General features: G+C 46.1%; 1 protein-coding gene across 1 annotated transcript; it reads right to left on the reverse strand.

Annotated features, from left to right (window-relative positions):
* Nucleotides 1-6,390: 6,390 nt before the first annotated feature.
* On the reverse strand, nucleotides 6,391-20,566 carry mtfp1 (mitochondrial fission process 1). The gene is made up of 4 exons (XM_085961534.1): nucleotides 19,800-20,566; nucleotides 11,036-11,163; nucleotides 8,547-8,779; nucleotides 6,391-7,335 (listed from the first exon to the last, which is right to left on the reverse strand). Exons 1-4 carry the CDS (start codon nucleotides 19,873-19,875, stop codon nucleotides 7,266-7,268), a joined length of 507 nt encoding a protein of 168 aa, XP_085817660.1. The 5' UTR covers nucleotides 19,876-20,566; the 3' UTR covers nucleotides 6,391-7,265.
* Between the last annotated feature and the right edge of the window lie 122 nt (nucleotides 20,567-20,688).

Genomic DNA, 20,688 nt, shown 5'->3' on the forward strand with positions numbered 1-20,688 from the left:
TAACAGAAAATGCTGGAAAAACTCAGTAGCCCAGTCAACATCCGTGGAGAGAAAATAGTCAACGTTTCGGGTGAAAACCTTTTGTCAAGACTAAAGAAGCACAGGAAATGAAATTGATTTTAAGAGGCCAGGCTGGGAGAGAACAAAAGAGGAGACATTAAGGTATTCAAAACTGGAGACTAGTCCTATCACTGTCTCTTGTTTTGAATACTTCTTAATGTCTCTTTTTTTTTGTTCTTGTGATGAAATATATGCCGCCTTCAGCCCCTGTGTTTTACCTGCTTTGTATTGTGTACCGCCCCCTTTTTTCCTATTGTGTATTGGCTACGCCCCTGTCTTTTATCATAGAATGACTCATACAGCTCTTGAGACCTTTTTATATCAGATGAACCTGCTGTGGAAAGACCTGCAATGTTCTTAGTGATTAAAAGCCTTCAGTTGAATCCTTTAAACTCCTTGTCTGAGTTATTGATGGCACATCAATTTTAATCACTAAAACATCAAGATGGATCAACTCCTGAAACCAGAGCGCTTGGATCTAGACCCCCATGCCTCGGACGCAGCCACACAGTTTGGACACTGGTTCCAATGCTTTGAATTTTTCATCGCAAACTCATCCACCGCCATAGCAGCCGCCACCGGAGACGTGAAACTGGGAATCCTGCGAAACTGGGTGAGCCATCGGGTCTCCCTTCATCCAAGATGCCACCAGCTACGGGGATGCCTGCACCATTCTGAAGGCCCACTACGTGCGGCCAATAAACTAGGTGTACGCCAGGCATCTTCTGACTACTCGCACGCAGCGGCATGGTGAGTCACTAGAGGACTTCATGCTAAGCCTAAAAGTACTCGGCAGAGACTAACTAAGGCCGTGTCTGCCATCGTGTACACGGAGGAGCTGATCCGAGACTCCTTTATTTCAGGCCTCAGTTCAAATTACATTCGGCAGAAACTGTTTGAAAAGGAGGGACTGGACTTAAAACAGGCTATGGGCATAGCGCGATCGCTGGATATGGCCCAGAAGAACTCTGAATCCTGTTCCTCAGGCCACGCGGCCCACTCTGCCCCGTGGGGGCCGCCATCTTCACCTCCCAGGTCTCAGGCCAGCCCAGCACCATCGGAGCCCCAGCCCCCACCCAGGAGCCCCACTACTGCTGTGATGCATCGGGGCCCGAAATGCTACTTCTGCGGCCAGGACAAACCCTCCAGGCATCTGTGCCCAGCGAAGGGCACCACCTGTTTTAAATGCAGGAAGAAAGGACATTTCAGCAAAGTCTGCAGAGGGAACCCCGCCTCCAACTCCGCCACCGCCGTGTGGGGTGGCCATCTTGGACGCCATGGAGTCCACCATCTTGCCCCGACTACACGGACCTCCAGGACCCACTGGTGGCCTCGATCACAGTGGATCAATCCAGGCCGCATCCGTTGTCTAGATCGATGATGGACATAGAGGTAAACGGGAACCAGGTTAAATGCTTGATTGACTGCGGGAGCACCGAACGCTTTATTCATCCTAGCCTGGTAAAACGACTTTCACTAACTATAGTCCCCACACAGGGCAAAATCGCCATGGCTGATAAGACTCATACCTCAAATTAAAGTTTCTGCGCGGTTATGTTGTCGGCAAAAGGCACTGATTAGAGATTTTAAACTATTGATAATGCCAGATCTCTGAGCGTGATCTTGGGTCTGGACTTCCAATGCCACCACCAAGTATCACGCTTACCTACGGTGGGTCCCAGCCGCCCTTCAGTGTGCAGTCTGGCTACCGTGAAGGTCAAGCCGCCCTCTGTTTGCCAACCTCGCACCCAACTGTTGACCCATAGCGACCAAGAGTAGGCGGTACAGCTGGGAGGACAGACGGTTCATTGCGTCGGAAGTAGAAAGACTCAAGCAGGAGGGTATCATCGAATGCAGTACCAGCCCGTGGCGCACCCAGGTAGTAGTAGTTAAGGGTAGCGAAAAGAAGCGGATGGTGATAGATTATAGCCAGACGGTTAATCTATACACCCAGCTAGACGCCTACCCTCTGCCCCGCATAGCGGATATGGTTAACCAAATTGCACAATACCAGGTGTTTTCCACCAGCGACCTAAAATCGGCATACCACCAGCTCCCCATTAGGCCGGAGGACCGTCCATACACCGCCTGCGAGGCGAACGGACGCCTCTACCACTTCCTCAGTCCCCTTTGGGGTAACGAATGGGTCTTGGTCTTCCAGCGGGAGATGGACCGCATGGTCGATGAGAACCAGTTAACGGCCACCTACCCATACCTAGACAACGTCACCATCTGCGGCCACGACCAGCGCGGCCACAACCAGCAAGACCACGACTCTAACCTCGCGAGATTTCTGAAAACCGCCCTTGGACTCATCCTCGTTGTAGGTGAGATTAAGTGTGTCTTTAGCACCACGTGCCTCTGTATCCTGGGCTGCGTGGTGGAAAACGGGGAAATTGGTCTGGACCCCGACCGATTGCGCCCCCTACAGGAGCTACCCTACCAAACACTCCCAAGGCCCTGAAAAGGTGCCTGGGGTTCTTCTCCTATTACGCCCAATGGGTCCCCAATTATTCAGACAAGGCCCGTCCCCTCCTGAAATCGACGTCCTTCCCGCTTACGGCCGAGGCCCACTCCGCCTTCAACAGCATTAAACACGACATTGAGAAGGCCGCGCTGCAGGCAGTGGACGAAAACATCCCTTTCCAGGTCGAAAGCGATGCGTCCGACTTTGCTTTAGCAGCCACCCTCTCAACCAGGATGGGCGGCCCGTAGCCTTTTTCTCAAGAACCCTCCAAGGGCCTGAGATCGGGCACTCCTCGGTAGAGAAGGAGGCCCAGGCCATAGTGGAGGCAGTGCAGCACTGGAGGCACTACCTAGCCGGCAAACGCTTCACCCTGCTTACCGACCAGCGGTCGGTAGCCTTCATGTTTTAACAAGAGGGGGAAGATCAAGAACGACAAAATTCTCAGGTGGCTGATCAAACTCTCCATGTTTGAGTACGACATAATATATAGGCCAGGGGCCCTCAACGAATCCCCCCTGACGCCCTATCACGAGGGATGTGTGCCAGCATCCAGGGGGACAGGCTACAGGGCCTCCACAATGGCCTCTGCCACCCGGGGGTCACCCGGCTACTTCACTTTATAAAATCCCGTAACCTCCCCTATTCCATCGAGGAGGTCCGGTCGATGACCAGGGACTGCCGCACCTGTGCGGAATGTAAGCCCTGTCTTTTTCAGGCCCGACCGAGCCCACCTGATCAAAGCTACACGGCCATTCGAGCGCCTGAGCTTAGATTTCAAGGGACCACTCCCCTCCACTGTGTACTTTCTCAACATTGTGGACGAGTACTCCCGCTTCCCATTCGCCTACCCCTGCCCAGACATGACCAGTGCCACGGTCATCAAGTGCCTCGGCAACCTGTTTTGCACGTTCGGCATGCCTAACTACATCCACACTGACAGGGGGGCGTCGTTCATGAGCGACGAACTGCGCCAATACCTGCTGTCGAAGGGGATAGCCACGAGTCGGACCACTAGTTATAACCCCCGGGGTAATGGGCAAGTGGAGAGGGAGAATGCGACAGTGTGGAAGGCGGTCACCTTGGCACTAAGGTCTAAAGGCCTCCCCACCTCCCGCTGGCAAGAGGTCCTCCCAGACGTACTCCACTCGATAAGGTCGCTACTGTGTACTGCTACTAACGCCACTCCTCACGAGAAGATGTTTGTTTTTCCCCGCAAATCAACCTCGAGTGTCCCTACCCTCGTGGCTCTCCACCCCAGGGACAGTCCTATTACAGAAGCATGTGAGGGGCCACAAAACGATTCCCCTCGTGGAGACAGTACACCTACTCCACGCAAACCCACAGTACGCGTACGTCAAGCACGCCGACGGGTGTGAGGACACCGTGTCCATAAAGGACCTCTCGGCAGGAAGCGACGACGACCCATCCCCAGGCTCACCACCCCCAGAAGTACCTGCAACGCCCCCAACACATGGGTATGCCCAGGAGGGCACCACGGACTCCCGGTCGGAACCCGAGGTACTGTTGCGACGTTCAGGAAAGATTATCACACCCCCGGGCAGACTAAATCTGTAGAAGGGGTGAATGTGATGAAATATATGCCTTCATCAGCCCCTGTGTTTTACCTGCTTTGTATTGTGTGTACCACCCCCTTTTTCCTATTGTGTGTATTGGCTGGCTATGCCTCTGTCTTTTGTCATATAAAGGTCTCGAGAGCTGTATGAGTCATTCTATCAGACGAACCCGATGTGGAAAGACCTGCAATGTTCTTAGTGATTAAAAGCCTTCAGTTGAATCCTTTAAACTCCTTGTCTTTGAGTTATTGATGGCACATCAGTTCTCTCCCAGCCTGGCCTCTTAATCGATTTCATTTCCTGTGCTGCTTTAGTCTTGACAAGGTTTTCACCCAAAACGTTAACTCTATTTTCTCTCCACGGATGTTGCCTGGCCTGCTGAGGGTTTTTCCAGCATTTTCTGTTTTGGATTTCCAGCATCTGCAGTATTTTGCTATCATTCCCCCAATTCTGTGTGCTTTCATTTTTTGGAGTTTACAGGAATGAAAGATTAATCTCCTAGGCACTGCTGTGACCAAACCTGGAGCAAATCGGGAAGTTGTTTGCACATCATGCCTGTGGTTTGCACACACTTGTGGACTTTCTTTGCTTGCTCACAGCGGCATCCTGGTTCTCTGAACATCACAAGCCCCAACACATTCTGCTACCAAACCCTTTCCCACCCTCGGTCTCCTGAGAACACTGGAGGCTGCACTGTGGAGCTGTCTACCTTTTTGGGGGGTGGGGGGGCCAGTACAACAGTGAGAATTCTAGGGTTACCATTGGGCTAGGCTTTGTTTTCATACAGGTCCAAATGATACAGCAGTTACATTAAACGTCTTGCTCTCTCCTGCTGTAGCTCAGTTATTTAGCCAGCTAGGGTATGTTCAAATCTGCTTTAAAATAAGTATTTTTGTTCATTTATAAGTTAACATTCCTTTCTCAAAATGCAAGCTTGAATTCATTTTAAGATGTCTAATGGCATCATAACAGCAACCTGGGACCAAATTCACCCTGCTATTGCTGTAAACCTACCATCAAATTGATCGCAGGTCAGGGTGTTCCAATTCCTCTAGTATCAATACTCTGATCACTTGCTCTCATTCCCTCAGCACCATTATAACACCTGCAGCTGACAAATGCAAAAGTAGCCCAGTCACTATCTGTATTTCAACCCTCCCCTCGTGCTGTGGCTGGTAGGCTGTCCCCAGTAGCCAGGCCACTGTGTGCGCGCACAACTGGGGAAATGTTCCATTCTCACTTAACCCTGTGCACTGCTGAACATGCACAAGTGTTCCCAGGCATAGTTCACAGCGTGCTTCAAGTTAACACACTGGGTACAAGTGAAGTGGCAGTGTTTTGGTTATGCTGGAGTCAGCCTCAAAACTGCAAGAGCAACACAAAGGATCTGCATTGAGTTATCCATGATTCAGCACTGATCTGTGCAGTTGACTTGTTTCCAGGTTGATTGTGGTATTAAACTGCCTCCTCAAAGCTATTCCTGTTCACACTGAATTGATTTTTCCATTAAATGTAAACATTCCCTTATGTCTTTGTTCTTCCACTTCAATCTCGCTGTACCAGGCACCATCTCTGTCCAAAAGAATGTTTGAATCTTTGTTCAGTTTTGTTTGGCAATGTCATTCTAGAGCCAGTTACTAGATACACTACAGTGGCAAAGCAGTGGTTACTTGTTTCTTTTTATTCTGGCCAATTTTCTCCCGATCCTTCATTTCTCCAGATCATCATAGAAATTGCAGAACAGGAGGCCATTGTGCCTGTGCGGCAGTAGTTCTTCAACTGGCCATTTCTATATAATTCCATTTTGCTGCTCTTGCACCATATTGAAACAGGAAGCATCAAAACCAGTGTAAAATGAAAATGTTATACTGTCTCAACAATATTTCTCAATTGATTAGCAGTAATTTTTGTTTTGTGAATGAGGTCAATTACATAGAATTATCACAGGGAAAACCCTAATATTTTAACAGGAATTAATAAAGTTGGTATACCTATCTGCATATCCTTAGTGTGAAAGTAATTTTCTCAATTAAACCGCACAGACATGGTCATTCGCCTCTCATTAATCAAAGATCCAACTTTGGCTGCAAATGTGTTGAACTATATATTTTGCCTCCAACTGCTTGATGCCCACTTCATGTGCTTCCTTACTTATGCTGCGGCACAGATCTCCATCTGGTTTCTCTCGGAGAAAGGTTGATATTCCAGAGCAGCCCTATCCAATTCTTATTTCCAGGCAACACAAGTGTTGTGTTTCATAGGATATAAATGTGGCATGAAGGCCAAGGAGACGGAGCAGCAATTTCTTTATATTGTTTCTCTCTTCACACAGCAGTATACCCACACAGATAGCACAAGAAGTTGGATTATGAGTAGTTAGCCTCCTACAAATTCAGACCAGTTTAATGATGCAATGAAATAGCATGTTTATGATCTACATCTTCTCTCACTATTCAATCAAGGAAGCTGGTGCACAATTCAATAATCTAAGTGGTAACCCATCCTTAGTATATTTGACACCTGTATTGCAAGGGAAGCTCGTGAAACTCGATCAGTGACATTAGCAGTCACCTAAGTCCTTCAAGGAATGGGGTAGTTAATGTAAAGAGAATTGTATAGATGTGGAATATGTTCTCCTATGTGAAGGGTGACAAGCTTCCTCAGATTAATGAGAAGATATTTTTATATTTCCTGAAGTAAATCTCATTTGCTGGTTTATATCCTTGATTGAAATGAGCATGTGGCTAATGAAAGATGGTTATTGGTCAGATGTTTAAGTTGCAATGTTTAAATAGTTAAGAAAATAAGTGACCAAATCTATACAATTTTTTAAATTTCAATTGGTATACAAGTATTGGGGTGAAATGCCTCTTGTAAACAGGAGAATGCCTCTCTTTGTGTAATTACCAACCCATTAACAAAATCGTATTTGCAGAAATCGTGTTGGAAAGCCACATGTTGCTACACTTTGCTGGCAGGTTTCTAACTACAAAGAAAAACAAGCACCTACCTCTTCATTAAAAAAGAGGAATTTTACCCTATGCCCACTATAATGGAGACGACAGACGTGTCTCCAGAGTCGGAGTACAGAGTTCATTGCCTTGCAATGTAATTTAAAGCTATAGTGTATAGAAATCTTAAACTGCAAATATTCCAATTGCCTTTTATGGTTTGTGCTTTTCTTCTGCTCCATACAACTTTCTTAATGTAGAATCCAAAAGAAAGTCCACAGACCTGGAAAGAGTAATAGGAATGTGTTAATGAACTGGAAATTGCCTCTCAGAAAACTGAATCACATCAGAACAAGATAAAATATCCACCTAGAGTGTCGCTTTCTTACCAGACTTATCTTCCTTAATTTACAACTGTTGCTAGAATGACAGAGCCATGCCGCTCCTCCTGGCCCCCCAAAAGGAAAGTTTCTGACTTACAACAGCGACAACTTGTATTTATATAGCGCCTTTAACATAGTAAAACATCCCAAGATGCTTCACAGGAGTATTATATGGCAAAAAATTTGACACCGAGCCAAATAAGGATAAATTAGGGCAATTGACCAAAAGCTTGGTCAAAGAGGTAGGTTTTAAGGAGTGTCTTAAAGGAGGAAAGAACGGTGGCGAGGTTTAGGCAGGGAATTCCAGAGCTTAGGGCCTAGGCAACAGAAGGCACAGCCACCAATGGTTGAGCGATTATTATCAGGGCTGCTCAAGAGGGTAGAATTTGAGGAGCACAAATATCTCATGGTTGTGGGGCTGAAGGAGATTAGTGATAGGGAGGTGCGAGGCCATGGAGGGATTTGAAAACAAGGATGAGAATTTTGAAATTGAGGTGTTGCTTAACCAGGAGCCAATGTAGGTCAGCGAGCACAGGGGTGATGGGCGAACGGGACTCTGTGCGAGTTGGCTCACGGGCAGCCGAGTTTTGGATAACCTCAAGTTTACGTAGGGGCGAAGGTGAGAGGCCAGCTAGGAGTGCATTGGAATAGTGAAGTCTAGAGGTAACAAAGGCGATGAAGAGGCTTTCAGCAGTGGATGAGCTGAGTGAACAAAGCGAGTGTGTCATGTGTTCTGTCCAAACTCATTCCAGAAGTTGAATAAGTTAAGAGTTTTTAAAACTCTCCTATTTTGAAGATCAAAAATGAGTTATGCAAACCAAATAAGCTAAACATGGGAGAAGAATTACTCTGGTTGCTATCTGTAAGGGCATGGTTAAATGATCCAGAAAAAACATGTTTCCAGCAGATATCACATTGGTCGCCACACAATTCTTTCCCTTTTTTCTCCAGTTGCTTTGTTAGTTTCAAAATTTTGCATGACCAAGTATCCTCCCCCTATCAAAAGGTTGTGTTCTCTTGAGTGAGGTATTGATACATGTATCACATTGGCTTCTTAAACCAATTAGAAAGTCTGAAACACTTAGTTGTACCACCCAAGACAAGGTCTTACCTGTCAATGGGAGTTATAATGACTGGAATGGCAGACAGGCCAATAGCGGTGGTTGTCCACTTTCTCACAGGCAGTGGCCACCTCGTAGTTTTCCCCAGTAGCAAAAGAGAAGCTGCACATAACCGATTGATGGTGAATCCTGGAATTGCAACTGAGGCCAATGCCTGCCAGATAAAAGTATCCACCACCGCTGCACCAACCGTCATAGCTTTTCCAGGTTTGTCTCCATGAGCCTAAGTGGGAGTAGAGTGAGGATTGTTAGGCATTTGAAGCACTTTTATTAAAAAAAAAAAATTTTTTAATCTTAAATTGGCATTCTTGGCAGCTTGTAAGTTTTAAAAAGCAGTATTAAAGAATCCCTTGCTTGTGGCAGACCGACACTTGGGAATAAACTAAGCTCAAGAGTTCTCTTAGATGGCTGGGAAGGCTGAGACTCAATGCTACGTCACATTTTGGCACACTGCAGAGGTTTTCAATCGATGAGCTTTAGGTCTCCGTTACTGTTCATGGTTTCTATCATTGCTTTCTCCTGCCGAGTTGGCGTCTGTCTACTGCTTCCTGACCTGTCTCGTTCTTCCTTTTATGCTGACTCTCTCCTAGATAACCTACCCCACTGCTCAATTTCTTTGCTGTGAGGGTGATTGGGCAACCTGTACACAGGCCGCTCAATTCCTCTGTCTGCTTCCCATGGGTTGACCCTGACCCAGGCTTTAATCTTCTCCTCTCTGTAAAGGTAGGCCAGCTGATATAAGGAATCAGAGATAGAGCTCTGTGACTCAACGCACCAACAAGTTGCATCACCAGGCCAGCCTCTGGGCACCACACATATTAAAAAATTGTAGTAATGTAGTTACCGTAGTTACATTTGACACTTCTCCTTGCTGGGTGCTGCATAGCAATTGCACAGATTCTAGCAAATGTGGAAACCTCTTATCATTATTCCATCAGAGTTAAACGTTTTGTGGGAAGGAAAGTTCCAGAGTGACAGTTCCTATATGCTGACCATTCTTTATTCAAAACTTCCTTCTGCAGTTTTAAGTATTTTCCCACATGCTATCAAAATCTAAACAGTCTATAGTATTGTATGGGGGTATTTTGCTACATAATAAATGCAGTATGTTTCATAGCTAGTTATTATTCATAGTTCATTTATATTGCTCAGCCCATTACACCTGGCTTCTACCATGACCAAGCCCTATTGACAGATGGGGGATCTTACAGTAAATTTTGAACAGCGTTGCCCTGTGCGCATAGGAATTGCCTACAAACCAGCTACTGGCTGTTGGAAGTCACAACTTTGCTTTTCTGGAACAGAATTATTTAAAACTGGGGGCAAATGGAACTGTCACAGCCACAAGCAGAAACCCTGCCCCCATCCTTTACTACTTTCAAAACATTTATTGAAAAATATTTTAATTAAAAAAAAAAATACTTTTGTCAAAATCTCTGATAATTCATGGATCGCTCCTCAATAGTTCTAAAATGAGAGAGGATTTATATAGCGCCTTTCACGACCACCGGACGTCTCAAAGCACTTCACAGCCAATGAAGTACTTCTGAAGTGTAGTCACTGTTGTAATGTGGGAAATATAGCAGCCAATTTGCGCAGAGCAAGCTCCCACAAACCGCAATGTGATAATGACCTGATAATCTGTTTTTGTTATGTTGGTTGAGGGATAAATATTGGCCAGGACACCGGGGATAATTCCTCTACTCTTCTTTGAAATAGTGCCTTGGGATCTTTTACGTCCACCTGAGAGAGCAGACGGGGCCTCAGTTTAACGTCTCATCTGAAAGATGGCACCTCAGACAGTGCAGCGCTCCCTCAGCACTGCACAGGAATGTCAGCCTAGCTTTATGTGCCCAAGTCCCTGGAGTGGGACTTGAACCCAGAACCTTCTGACTCAGAGGTGAGTGTGCTACCCACTGAGCCACAGCTGACACTATAGAAAGCTAAGACAGTCCTGGTCAAACAGAATGGTTTTCAGCAGAAGTTTTTTTTTTGGCAGGGGGGAAGAGGAGGAATTGGAAGGAGTGGAGGAAATGCTGTGAGGACAAGTCCCACTAGATCTGTCCTTGTTAGTGATCTGCAACCATGGAGACACATGCCCTGGACTGTCCCACCCTCTTAGCCAGAGGAAAGATAAAGCTATTAGAAGATCTGCCTCTCCATTGTTTGTTTGTTCTAACAGATGGGTGCAACATTTCATTCTTAATTCTGCAGCTTGTGTCTGAAGTGAACTTTGACAAACTATACTTAACAAATGGGGTCTACTGTGATGCAGTTCAGGGACAGGTTGCACAGTGCAGAACACATACACACACTAGCAGCCTATCACATTGTGCCTCAATCTTAGGACTCCGACAGAAAGTGCTGAATGGCGCTCGTGACCACCCTAATTTAAAATGTAACACCGACGGGCGTGGGCGTATAGTAAGCAGAGTAGGATTGTTCAGTATGTTAACATTTGCATAAAGCCAGTACTTACAGCAGCCGCTTTCTTCCCCTTGTCGACTGCATCAGCGGTCACATACGCTGTTGATATCCCGTAACTGGCCCAGACCAGGCCTACAGGTACGAGTGCCCGGAATGCTTCACCAACTTCATTAGCATATCCTTAATCCGCCAAAGAAAAAAATAAGATTTTTGTTATAATAAAGAGCTCTGTCTGTTCAAATAAACTCAGTTTGCGCTCTGACGAAAGGTCATCGACCTGAAACGTTGACTCTGTTTCTCTGATCACAGATGCTGCCTGACCTGCTGAGTTTCTCCAGCATTTCTGTTTTTATTTCAGTTTGCACTCACTTTATGTTTAAATGTGTTTAACAGAGCCACCCTCTGTATAGCTAGTCCCACCAGCCTCCTGGTCATCCTGGGTCAGAACATAAGACTTAGGAGCGAGTAGGCCATACGATCCCTCGAGCCTGCTCCGTCATTCAATAAGATCATGGCTGATCATTGACCTCAACTCCACTTTCCCGCCCAAGCCCCATATCCCTTGATTCCCCTAGAGTCCAAAAATCTATCGCTCTCAGCCTTGAATATACGCAATGACTCAGCATCCACAGCCATTTGGGGTCGAGAATTCCAAAGATTCACAACATTCTGAGTGAAGAAATTCCTCCTCATGTCAGGTACTGTAACTAATGTAAAAGTTCACGGTCATGTAGCATGTGCCATCATGGGATTTGGGCAGGCTCTAAGGGGGAAAAATTCAGTAGCGCCCATTTTGGGGTACTAATATTGGCCGGACGCAAAGTATAAGCGCCCGGTGCTAATTATCGCCTCCGACTGCAAAATTCGGCTCTATCGTCCTTGGAGGTGATTTGAGCGCTAAATCAGGCGCTACACACCTCTCTTAAGGTGCAAGCGTCAGGGAGCGAGGCACTACCGAAGCTCAGGCGATGCCAATTACCATAGAAGCCAGACAGACTGGCACCGTCCAGTTCTTAAAGGGGAGCGACCTCAAAAGCAATTGTGTTGGAAGCATTAATGGATAGGCCCAGGGAAAGAACTCGGCACTTAGGAACCTCAAAAGTGGTGCTGAGAGCCAAAATTCCTTAGGGCAGCGTTAAAACTAAAAATTTTGCCGACAAGAAAAGGCAGAAAGTGCCCGCCTTTAAATAGCGCTCCCCCAGCCCCTTCCCGACTTGAAAACGTTCCCCTCTACCTGTCGTTCCTAGCGGCAGGCGCTAAGGCAGTGGGCGCGACTCAATATCCGGTCTGCGGCGCTACCGGGGCATTGCATGCTTGATTGACGTCACGATCTGTGGGCGCAGAAGTTCACGGCGTTAGTATTTAGCGCTGCCGCAAAACGACTGGTCAATTTCGCGAGCGGCGCTAAAATCACCGCGCTCGGGCGCTAAGTTCCTAGCACCCTGTTAGCACCCCCTAACCAACTGAATTTTCCTCCCTAACTGCCTTGACTGACATGATCATCAATGGTGATAACGGTGGAACTTCTCATCTGTTTCTTTAAATATAAGTTGCATGTTACTGGTAGAATTTTATATTAGCAACTTCTACCAACATTGTATGGAAAAAAGCTTCATTTCCTCCCAATGCAAGCGGATGAAATAGGGAAAAAGAGCAAAGTAACTCCAGCTGCTTCAGCTTCTTTCATATTGCAGAACGCATTCTTTTGGCAAATATTGAAAAAGTTGCGCATTATGGTTTCAGAAAAAAAAATTTGCATGAAATTTGGGGCCTTAATGAGGCTTATCCAAGACTGGTGCGCAAGCCTTCTCAGCACCACAGGCGCTTCCCCGCCACATTATACCACTCTGTGGGCCTCAGGCTTCTCTCACTCCCCAGGTAATTCAACCAGCCAGTGCACATTGCGTAGCAGGAGTACTGGCTCACAGAAGCGCATTATCGGCTTCATAATGAAAGACTTGCATTTATATAGTGCTTTTCACGACCACCGGACGCATTTATATAGCGCTTTTCACGGACGCTTTTTGAAGTGTAGTCACTGTTATATGTAGAAAAAATGCGGCAGCCAATTTGCGCACAACAAGCTCCCACAAACAGCAATGACCAGATAATCTATTTTTAGTGATGTTGATTTAAGGGATAAATATTGGCTAGGACACCGGGAATAACTCCCCTGCTCTTCTTCGAAATAGTGTCATGGGATCTTTTACGTCCATCTGAGAGAGCAGACGGGCCCACGGTTTAACATCTCATCCGCAAGACGGCACCTCCGCCAGTGCAACACTCCCTCAGTACTGCACTGGAGTGTCAGCCTAGATTTTTGCACTCAAGTCTCTAGAATGGGTCTTGAACCCAATCATAGGCGATTGTGCTACCCACTGAACCACAGCTGACACTGCAATTTTTTTGTTGCTTAGGAGGAGAAAGCACACATTTACATAAAACACAATTAACTTTTTATACTGCTGAATTTAATACTAAACCTTAACACAAATAAACATAAACATAGAAGATAGGAGCAGGAGTAGGCCATTCGGCCCTTCAAGCCTGCTCCGCCATTCAATGTGATCATGGCTGATCATCCAAATTCAGTACCCTGTCCCTGCCTTTTCCCCATATCCCTTGATCCCTTTAGCCTCAAGAAGTATATCCAACTCTTTCTTGAATATATTTAATGAACTAGCCTCCACCGCCCTCTGTGGCAGACAATTCCACAGGTTCACCACTCTCTGGGTGAAGAAATTCCTCCTCATTTCAGTCCTAAATGGCTTACCCCTTACCCTTAGACTATGACCCCTGGTTCTGGACTCCCCGGCCATCAGAAACATCCTTCCTGCATCTAGTCTGTCCAGACCTGACAGAATTTTATAGGTTTCGATGAGATCCCCTCTCAATCTTCTAAACTCCAGTGAGTATAAGCCCAATCGACACAATCTCTCCTCATACGTCATTCCTGCCATCCCAGGTATCAGCCTGGTGAATCTTCGCTGCATAATATAAATAAAAAGCAAAAACTACAGATGCTGAAAATCTGAACGAAAAACAGAAAATGCTGGAAACATGCAGCACCTGTAGAGAGAACAGACAAAATAATGTCTCAGGTATATAGGGGGAGAAATTCGGTACCTTAGCGCCTCCAGGGGGCACTAATGGCACGCTACTGGCTTTGCGACCGGGCGCGGTGATAGTACCGACGCCCGCAAAATTGACATGGAGGTTTGCGGCGGCGGTAACCACTAGCGCCACGATCTCCTGTGACATCATTGCCGTGTGCATCGCCCCGGGCCCGAACTTTGGTTCCGCCCCCTGCAGCATCGCCGGGCGACAACAGCTGCAGGAGGCGTTGTTCGGGAGGCCGAGAGTTTCGGAGGCACAAATAAAAGGGGATGTTGGCGCGGGTAGAGAAAAATTTTAACAACGCTGATAATTGAATTTTTTCGATTCCTCCTGGGCCGCGATCGATCAGCCCGGCATTCTGTATGGGGCTGATCGGGCCGGATCACGACTGCCGTCGGGGACCAACTAACTGGTCCCAATGCAGAGCCTGCAGCGATGGCCCTTCCCTTTAAGGGAGGGAAGGAGCCTCGGATCTCGGCAGCGCTGCACGGGACATTGTGCAGTGCTGCACCACTACTGCCCCTGCCTGCGGCCTTTTGCGCTCCAGGAAGGAAGTGGAGCACTTGATTTAGCGCTCCACTTCCTTCCTCAAGTGCAAACACCGAATTTTGCAAAAGCTGAGAATCATTAGCGCCTGGCGCTAAGTTTCCCAGCTTTCAAAAGTTAGCGCTCCAAATGGGGCGATACTGAATTTCTCCCCCATAACCTTTCATTAGAGTTAACTTATCTGTTGTTTCCATTTTTTTGCCATTATTTGCTTTAAAAATGTGCTCTACAATATGAAAGGAGCTAAACCCAAAACAGCTTGAGACATTTCTCTTCTGCAGTATCAATTGCTGAACAAATGTGAGACAACTACTACATTGCATGCACTTGCCTGCCAGCTCCTGAAGCTGTGGGCCTACCTGTCTAGGAGTGGTATTTATTACATACAGGTACTTTGAGGTTTGAGCACAACTTAATTGGCTAAGGGATGGGAGACAGAGAGTAGTGGTGAACGGATGTTTTTCTGACTGGAGAGAAGTATGCAGTGGGGTCCCCCAGGGGTCGGGATTATGACCATTGCTTTTCTTGTTATATATAAATGACTTGGACTTAAGTATAGGGAGTACAATTTGAAGTTTGCTACAAAATTTGGTAACGTAGTAATTAGTGAGCAAGATAGTAACATACTTCAGGAGGACGTAGACAGACTGGTGAAATGGGCAGACACATGGCAGATGCAATTTAATGTGATGCACTTTGGGAGATACAACATGGAGGGGCAGTATAATCTAATTGGTACCATTTTGAGGGGGGTGCAAGAGCAGAGGGACCCGGGGGTGCGTATTCACAAATCTTTGAAGGTGGCAGGGCAAGTTGATAAGGCGGTCAAGAAAGCTTATCTGATACTTGGCTTTGTAAATAGGAGCATTGAATGCAAAAACAAGGAAGTCATGCTAAACCTTTACAAATCTCTGGTTAGGCTTCAGCTGGAGTATTGTGAATCATAGAATCGTAGCATCATAGAATGATACAGCACAGAAGGAGGCCATTCAGCCCATCGTGCCTGTGCTGACTTTGTTGGAGTTTATCCAGTTATTCCCATTCCCGCTCTTTCCCCAGAGCCCTGTAATTTTCCCCCCCTTCCAGTATTTATCCAATTTCCTTTTGAAAGTTATGATTGAATCTGCTTCCACTGCCCTTTCAGGCCAAGAATTCCCAATCCCAGCCCCTCACTGTGAGAAGTTTCTCCTGCTTCTTTCCCAATCTCCTCCAATCTGTATCCTCTGCTCCCCGAGCCTTCAGCCCGGCAAACACTTCCTCCTGATTCACTCTCAGACCCTCCACGATTTAAACTCATCTCTCAACCGCGCCCCCTGAAGCTGCCGTCAATCTGTGCTGTGATTTGATGTTAATGAGCATTAATGTTCCCATTGTGTATTGTGTTCACCACCATGTCTGGGCACCATACTTTAAGGAAGGATATCAAGGCCTTGGAGAGGGTACAGAGGAGGTTTTCTAGGATGATACCAGGGATGAGGGAGTTCAGTTATGTGGAGAGATTGGAGCAGCTGGGATTGTTCTCCTTAGAGCAGAGAAGGTTAAGGGGAGACCTAATAGAGGTATTCAAAATTATGAGGGGTTTTGCTAGAGCAAGTAGGGAAAAACTATTTCCTCTGGCAAGTGGGTCGGTAACCAGAGGTCATAAATGTAAAATAATTGGCAAAAGAACTAGAGGGGAAAAGAGAAGAAATTTCTAAACTTACTGACTAACTAACAATAGATCTTCTACACATAATCATTCCTAAGCCTTTTAGCCATTGAAATCACCCAAACATAACATTAATGTCTGGGTATTTTTATAGTTATTTTATTACATTTTTGACATGCACTCACATATTGCATAAGATAATGATGATGAGGGAGGCCATTCAGATCATCTGAAGTCATGCATCCAGAAATACCCTAAAGATCCTCCATGGCAGCAACCAATTGGTTCTTAAATGATTCCAGGGTTTTCATCTCCTATCTGGAAGTCCATTCCATCTGTTGATCATTCTCTGTGTGAAGAACCTCCTGATATCAATCCTAAATTTGCCTTTCACTAGTATGAACCTGTGTACCCTTGTACTACTCATGCAAGTTGCTTTAAAGTGATGTTCAAGCTTACTTTTTCCATTCTGTTCTATATTATATTATATATATACTTCTATAAGATTGCCTCTTATACTTCTCTTTTCAATCTTCAAATTTCTTCAATCTTTCCTCACTGCTCAGACCCCAGCTATTCACAATATATATAAATGATCTAGACGAGGGAACTAGATGTAATATCTCCAAGTTTGCGGATGACACAAAGCTGGGTGGGCGTGTGTGCTGTGAGGAGCATGCAGAGAAACTCCAGTATGATTTGGACAGGTTGGGTGATTGGGCAGATGCATGGCAGATGCAGTATAATGTGGATAAATGCGAGGTTATCCACTTTGGTGGCAAAAACAGGAAGGCAGATTATTATCTGAATGGCAATAGATTGGGAAAAGGGGAAGTGCAACGAGACCTGGGTGTCCTTGTGCACCAGTCGCTGAAGGTAAGCATGCGGGTGCAGCAGGTGGTTAAGAAGGCAAATGGTATGTTGGCCTTCATAGCGAGAGGATTCGAGTACAGGAACAAGGATGTCTTGCTGCAGTTGTACAGGGCCTTGGTGAGACCACACCTCGAGTATTGTGTGCAGTTTTGGTCGCCTTATCGGAGGAAGGATGTTCTTGCCATGGAGAGAGTACAGCAAAGATTCACCAGACTGATACCTGGGATGGCAGGAATGACGTATGAGGAGAGATTGGGTTGATTGGGCTTATACTCGCTGGAGTTTAGAAGAATGAGAGGGGATCTCATTGAAACTTATAAAATTCTAACAGGACTAGACAGACTAGATGCAGGAAGGATGTTCCCGATGGCGGGGGTCACAGTCTAAGGATAAGGGGTAAGCCATTTAAGACTGAGATGAGGAGGAATTTCTTCACCCAGAGAATGGTGAACCTGTGGAATTCTCTACCACACAAGGCAGTTGAGGCCAATTCATTAAATATATTCAAGAAGGAGTTAGAGTTAAGGCTATAGGAGTTAAGGCTAAAGGGATCAAGGGATATGGGGAGAAAGCAGGGACAGGGTACTGAATTTGGATGATCAGCCATGATCTCATTAAATGGTGGAACAGGCTCGAGGGGCCGAATGGCCTACTCCTGCTCCTATCTTCTATGACCTTTGATGTTAGGAATTACCCTCATAGCTCTTCCCTGCACTGCATCCAGCACCTGGATGTCTCCCTTGTATCTCAGTGACCACAACTGGATTCAGTATTCAGGATGTGATCTGACCAGAGCATTATACAGTTTGACAATGACTTTCTCTGGCGAATCTATTGTTCTGGCTATACAGTTCAGCATTCTGTTGTCCTTGTTGATTGATGCTCTCCATTGGTTGGAAATGTTAAACATCAGTCTACTAAGATTCATAGGTCTCTTTCAACTTCACCCATATCTATTTCAATGTCATTCACCGAGTATGTGCCACCTATTTTTTCTTTCTACCTGCAGTACCTTACATTTGTTTAGATTAAATATTATCAGCAATTTTTCTGTCCACTTACATATTTTGTCCAACTCCTTTAATTTTTGTGTGCTGCCTCATCCGATTCCACTGCCCCTCTTAGTTTGGCATCATTTGCAAATTTAAACAGCTTGCATTGATTAATGGCCCCAACAATGATCCCTAGGGCACCTGCTTAGTACCTCACCTACCCTTCCTCTAAACAAGTACTGTACCCACTGACCAATTTATAATTCATTTCCAAGATTTTACCTGCAACCCCACAGCTTTGAGCTTGACTAATATAGAAGATAGGAGCAGGAGTAGGCCATTCGGCCCCTCAAGCCTGTTCCGCCATTTAATGAGATCATGGCTGATCATCCAAATTCAGTACCCTGTCAAATTCAATAGCCTTGCTGACATAACTTAATTAGGATTCCCTTTCACAAGTGAATTAAAACTAGCCACATATTATCCTAGATCTTTCCTATTCTATGATTTGTGTTTTGCTGCTACTACGCTTCCGTAGATTGGCTCTACAAATACATTGAAATATGGACATACAGCAGAATATGCCATTTTTAAAGTTTTATCTAAAGATCAGCACAATACAATTGTAGTGTTGGCATGAAATGGTAAAGCTTTGCACCAATGCTACAGTTATAGTGTAAATGTAGCTTGAATCCGGAGTCAGGGGTGAACGTACACCAGAACGAAATGGAGTAAGATTCCCTGGAATAGGCATTCTCACTTTGCTTTACTTCCGGCCTTCACACCTAATTTATACCCCACTACTTTGCACCAGGGCCTAACCCTATTAGGGTTTGGTTTTTCTTTGGCGGGGGGGGGGGGGGGAGAAAAGAGTTATACAGCTAAAAAAAATCCTGTCCCACACAACTCAAATATCTCTAGCTTTTGTTGAATAAAGAATCTTCCTGATTCCCTTCTGTTTGTGAGCACTGTAAAAAAAAAAGTGAAAGTAAGTACAAACAAGGGGTGGGTGAGCAGGTGAGTTTGTGGGTGGGGCAACCCAGCTGCAAGTATCTAGTGAAATCTGGATCCCTCCACACATTCCTTTACACCAAGCATGAATGATAGAGTTGGGTCTCTGTGGAGAGGTTGCTGCAAAGAGCATGGCAACCATCACGGATCGGTGCTTACCCAGTAAGTTCCTGGGGGATTATCTATTTTCTAACCACGTTTGGTTAAGGAGCTCTTTATTCTTGGCTGAGACTTGGGGCAGTGTGGAGCCCAGGTCTGGGAGAGGGGAGCCCTTCAGCTCTGTATTTGGGGGGACACACAGACGGCTATCCTGACACATTTAATAGTTTCACTAAACTCCAAAAAAGTGCTATTTAAGATGAGCGCCCTCGCTGAGTCACCAAGTATGTGAGTGTGAAATGTGAGTAGCAGCCGCCCTTGACTTGTGTGGAGTTGCATTAACTTTTTTCAAGGTTATTTATTGTACTGAAAATTTAAACGCTTGGAGCGTGAATAATATACTTTTTAAAAAAATCAAAAAAAGCAGTGACTTGACACTTTTTTAGTATCGGGGAATAGAGGCCGGTCCAGGCTCGGAGTGAGCTGAGCTGAGCCCCAAACGCGCGAACGACCTCCGCGCCGCCTCTTACCCAGAAACCGGACCCAGGTGTCCCGGTAGATGTCAACCTTGTCCCGCTCGGCTCCCTCAGGTCCCAGGCCGCCCATTCCCGATCCCCCTCCAAGCAGCTGCTCCTCCACCAAAAAAAACCAACCGCGGGAGCGGATCTGTCCTGTCCCCCCGCCAAAAGCTTCGGCCTTTCGGAACAAAGCACGAAACACCGGCAGTGCTGCCGGGACCAGCGAGCGGTTAAAGCAAAGCTGGGGACACTCACGGCAGGAAGATGCTAAATCCGCCCTGCCACTATTTGCCCAAAAGGTTAAAATTTAGATCAGTTTTCTTTTTCCTGTTCAGGGCACGCCTCCCCTTTGCGGTGGCGTCTCGCAGACCCGGCTCTGAATGTGGTGAAGACTCGGTGAGTAGTTGTTATTCAGGAGCTGCTTTAGGCCTCCCCTCAGCTTTGGGTTGTCTGTCACAGACCCTCCCATTTATCCTGCAATAGGATAGTGTGCGCCATGCCCAATAGTTGTAAGATGACTGCAAACATTTTATGGCACACCCGACCTTTGGGTGGGGGAACACTCGTGTTTACCAGGCTGTTACTCATAGCAACTGCAAAATGGCGACTTGAGAAAAATCCACTTCTCCTACAGCAGCAGCAAACTTTGAAGGCAATCTCCCTTCTTCTGAATGACCTTCATCCCAGCAGCTTTCTTCAATCGTGCAGTGTTTTGCAAAATTCGTGGAAAGTAGCATCTCAGCAGGTAGTCCTGTGCTCCAGCTCCAGCAAAACCTTAACTCCCTCAGTACCTTTAAAAGAAAATCTCTTCTCTCAAAAATCTAGGCTGCGACTCCAGTGCAGTACTGAGGGAGTGCTGCACTGTCGGAGATACCGTCTTTCGGATGAGAAGCTAAACCGA

This window comes from Somniosus microcephalus, chromosome 19 (assembly GCF_052327205.1).
Source record: "Somniosus microcephalus isolate GS21.2 chromosome 19, FLI_Smic_1.0, whole genome shotgun sequence".
Classification (NCBI taxonomy): domain Eukaryota; kingdom Metazoa; phylum Chordata; class Chondrichthyes; order Squaliformes; family Somniosidae; genus Somniosus; species Somniosus microcephalus.

Bases quoted from the DNA above. Each gene is read 5' to 3' on its own strand.
- mtfp1 (XM_085961534.1), bottom strand. From the start codon at position 19,875: ATGGGCGGCCTGGGACCTGAGGGAGCCGAGCGGGACAAGGTTGACATC. The intron at 11,164-19,799 runs GTAAGAGGCGGC...TGGCGGATTAAG, and splicing joins CACCTGGGTCCGGTTTCTGG to GATATGCTAATGAAGTTGGT. The intron at 7,336-8,546 runs GTAAGACCTTGT...TACTCTTTCCAG, and splicing joins ATTATAACTCCCATTGACAG to GTCTGTGGACTTTCTTTTGG.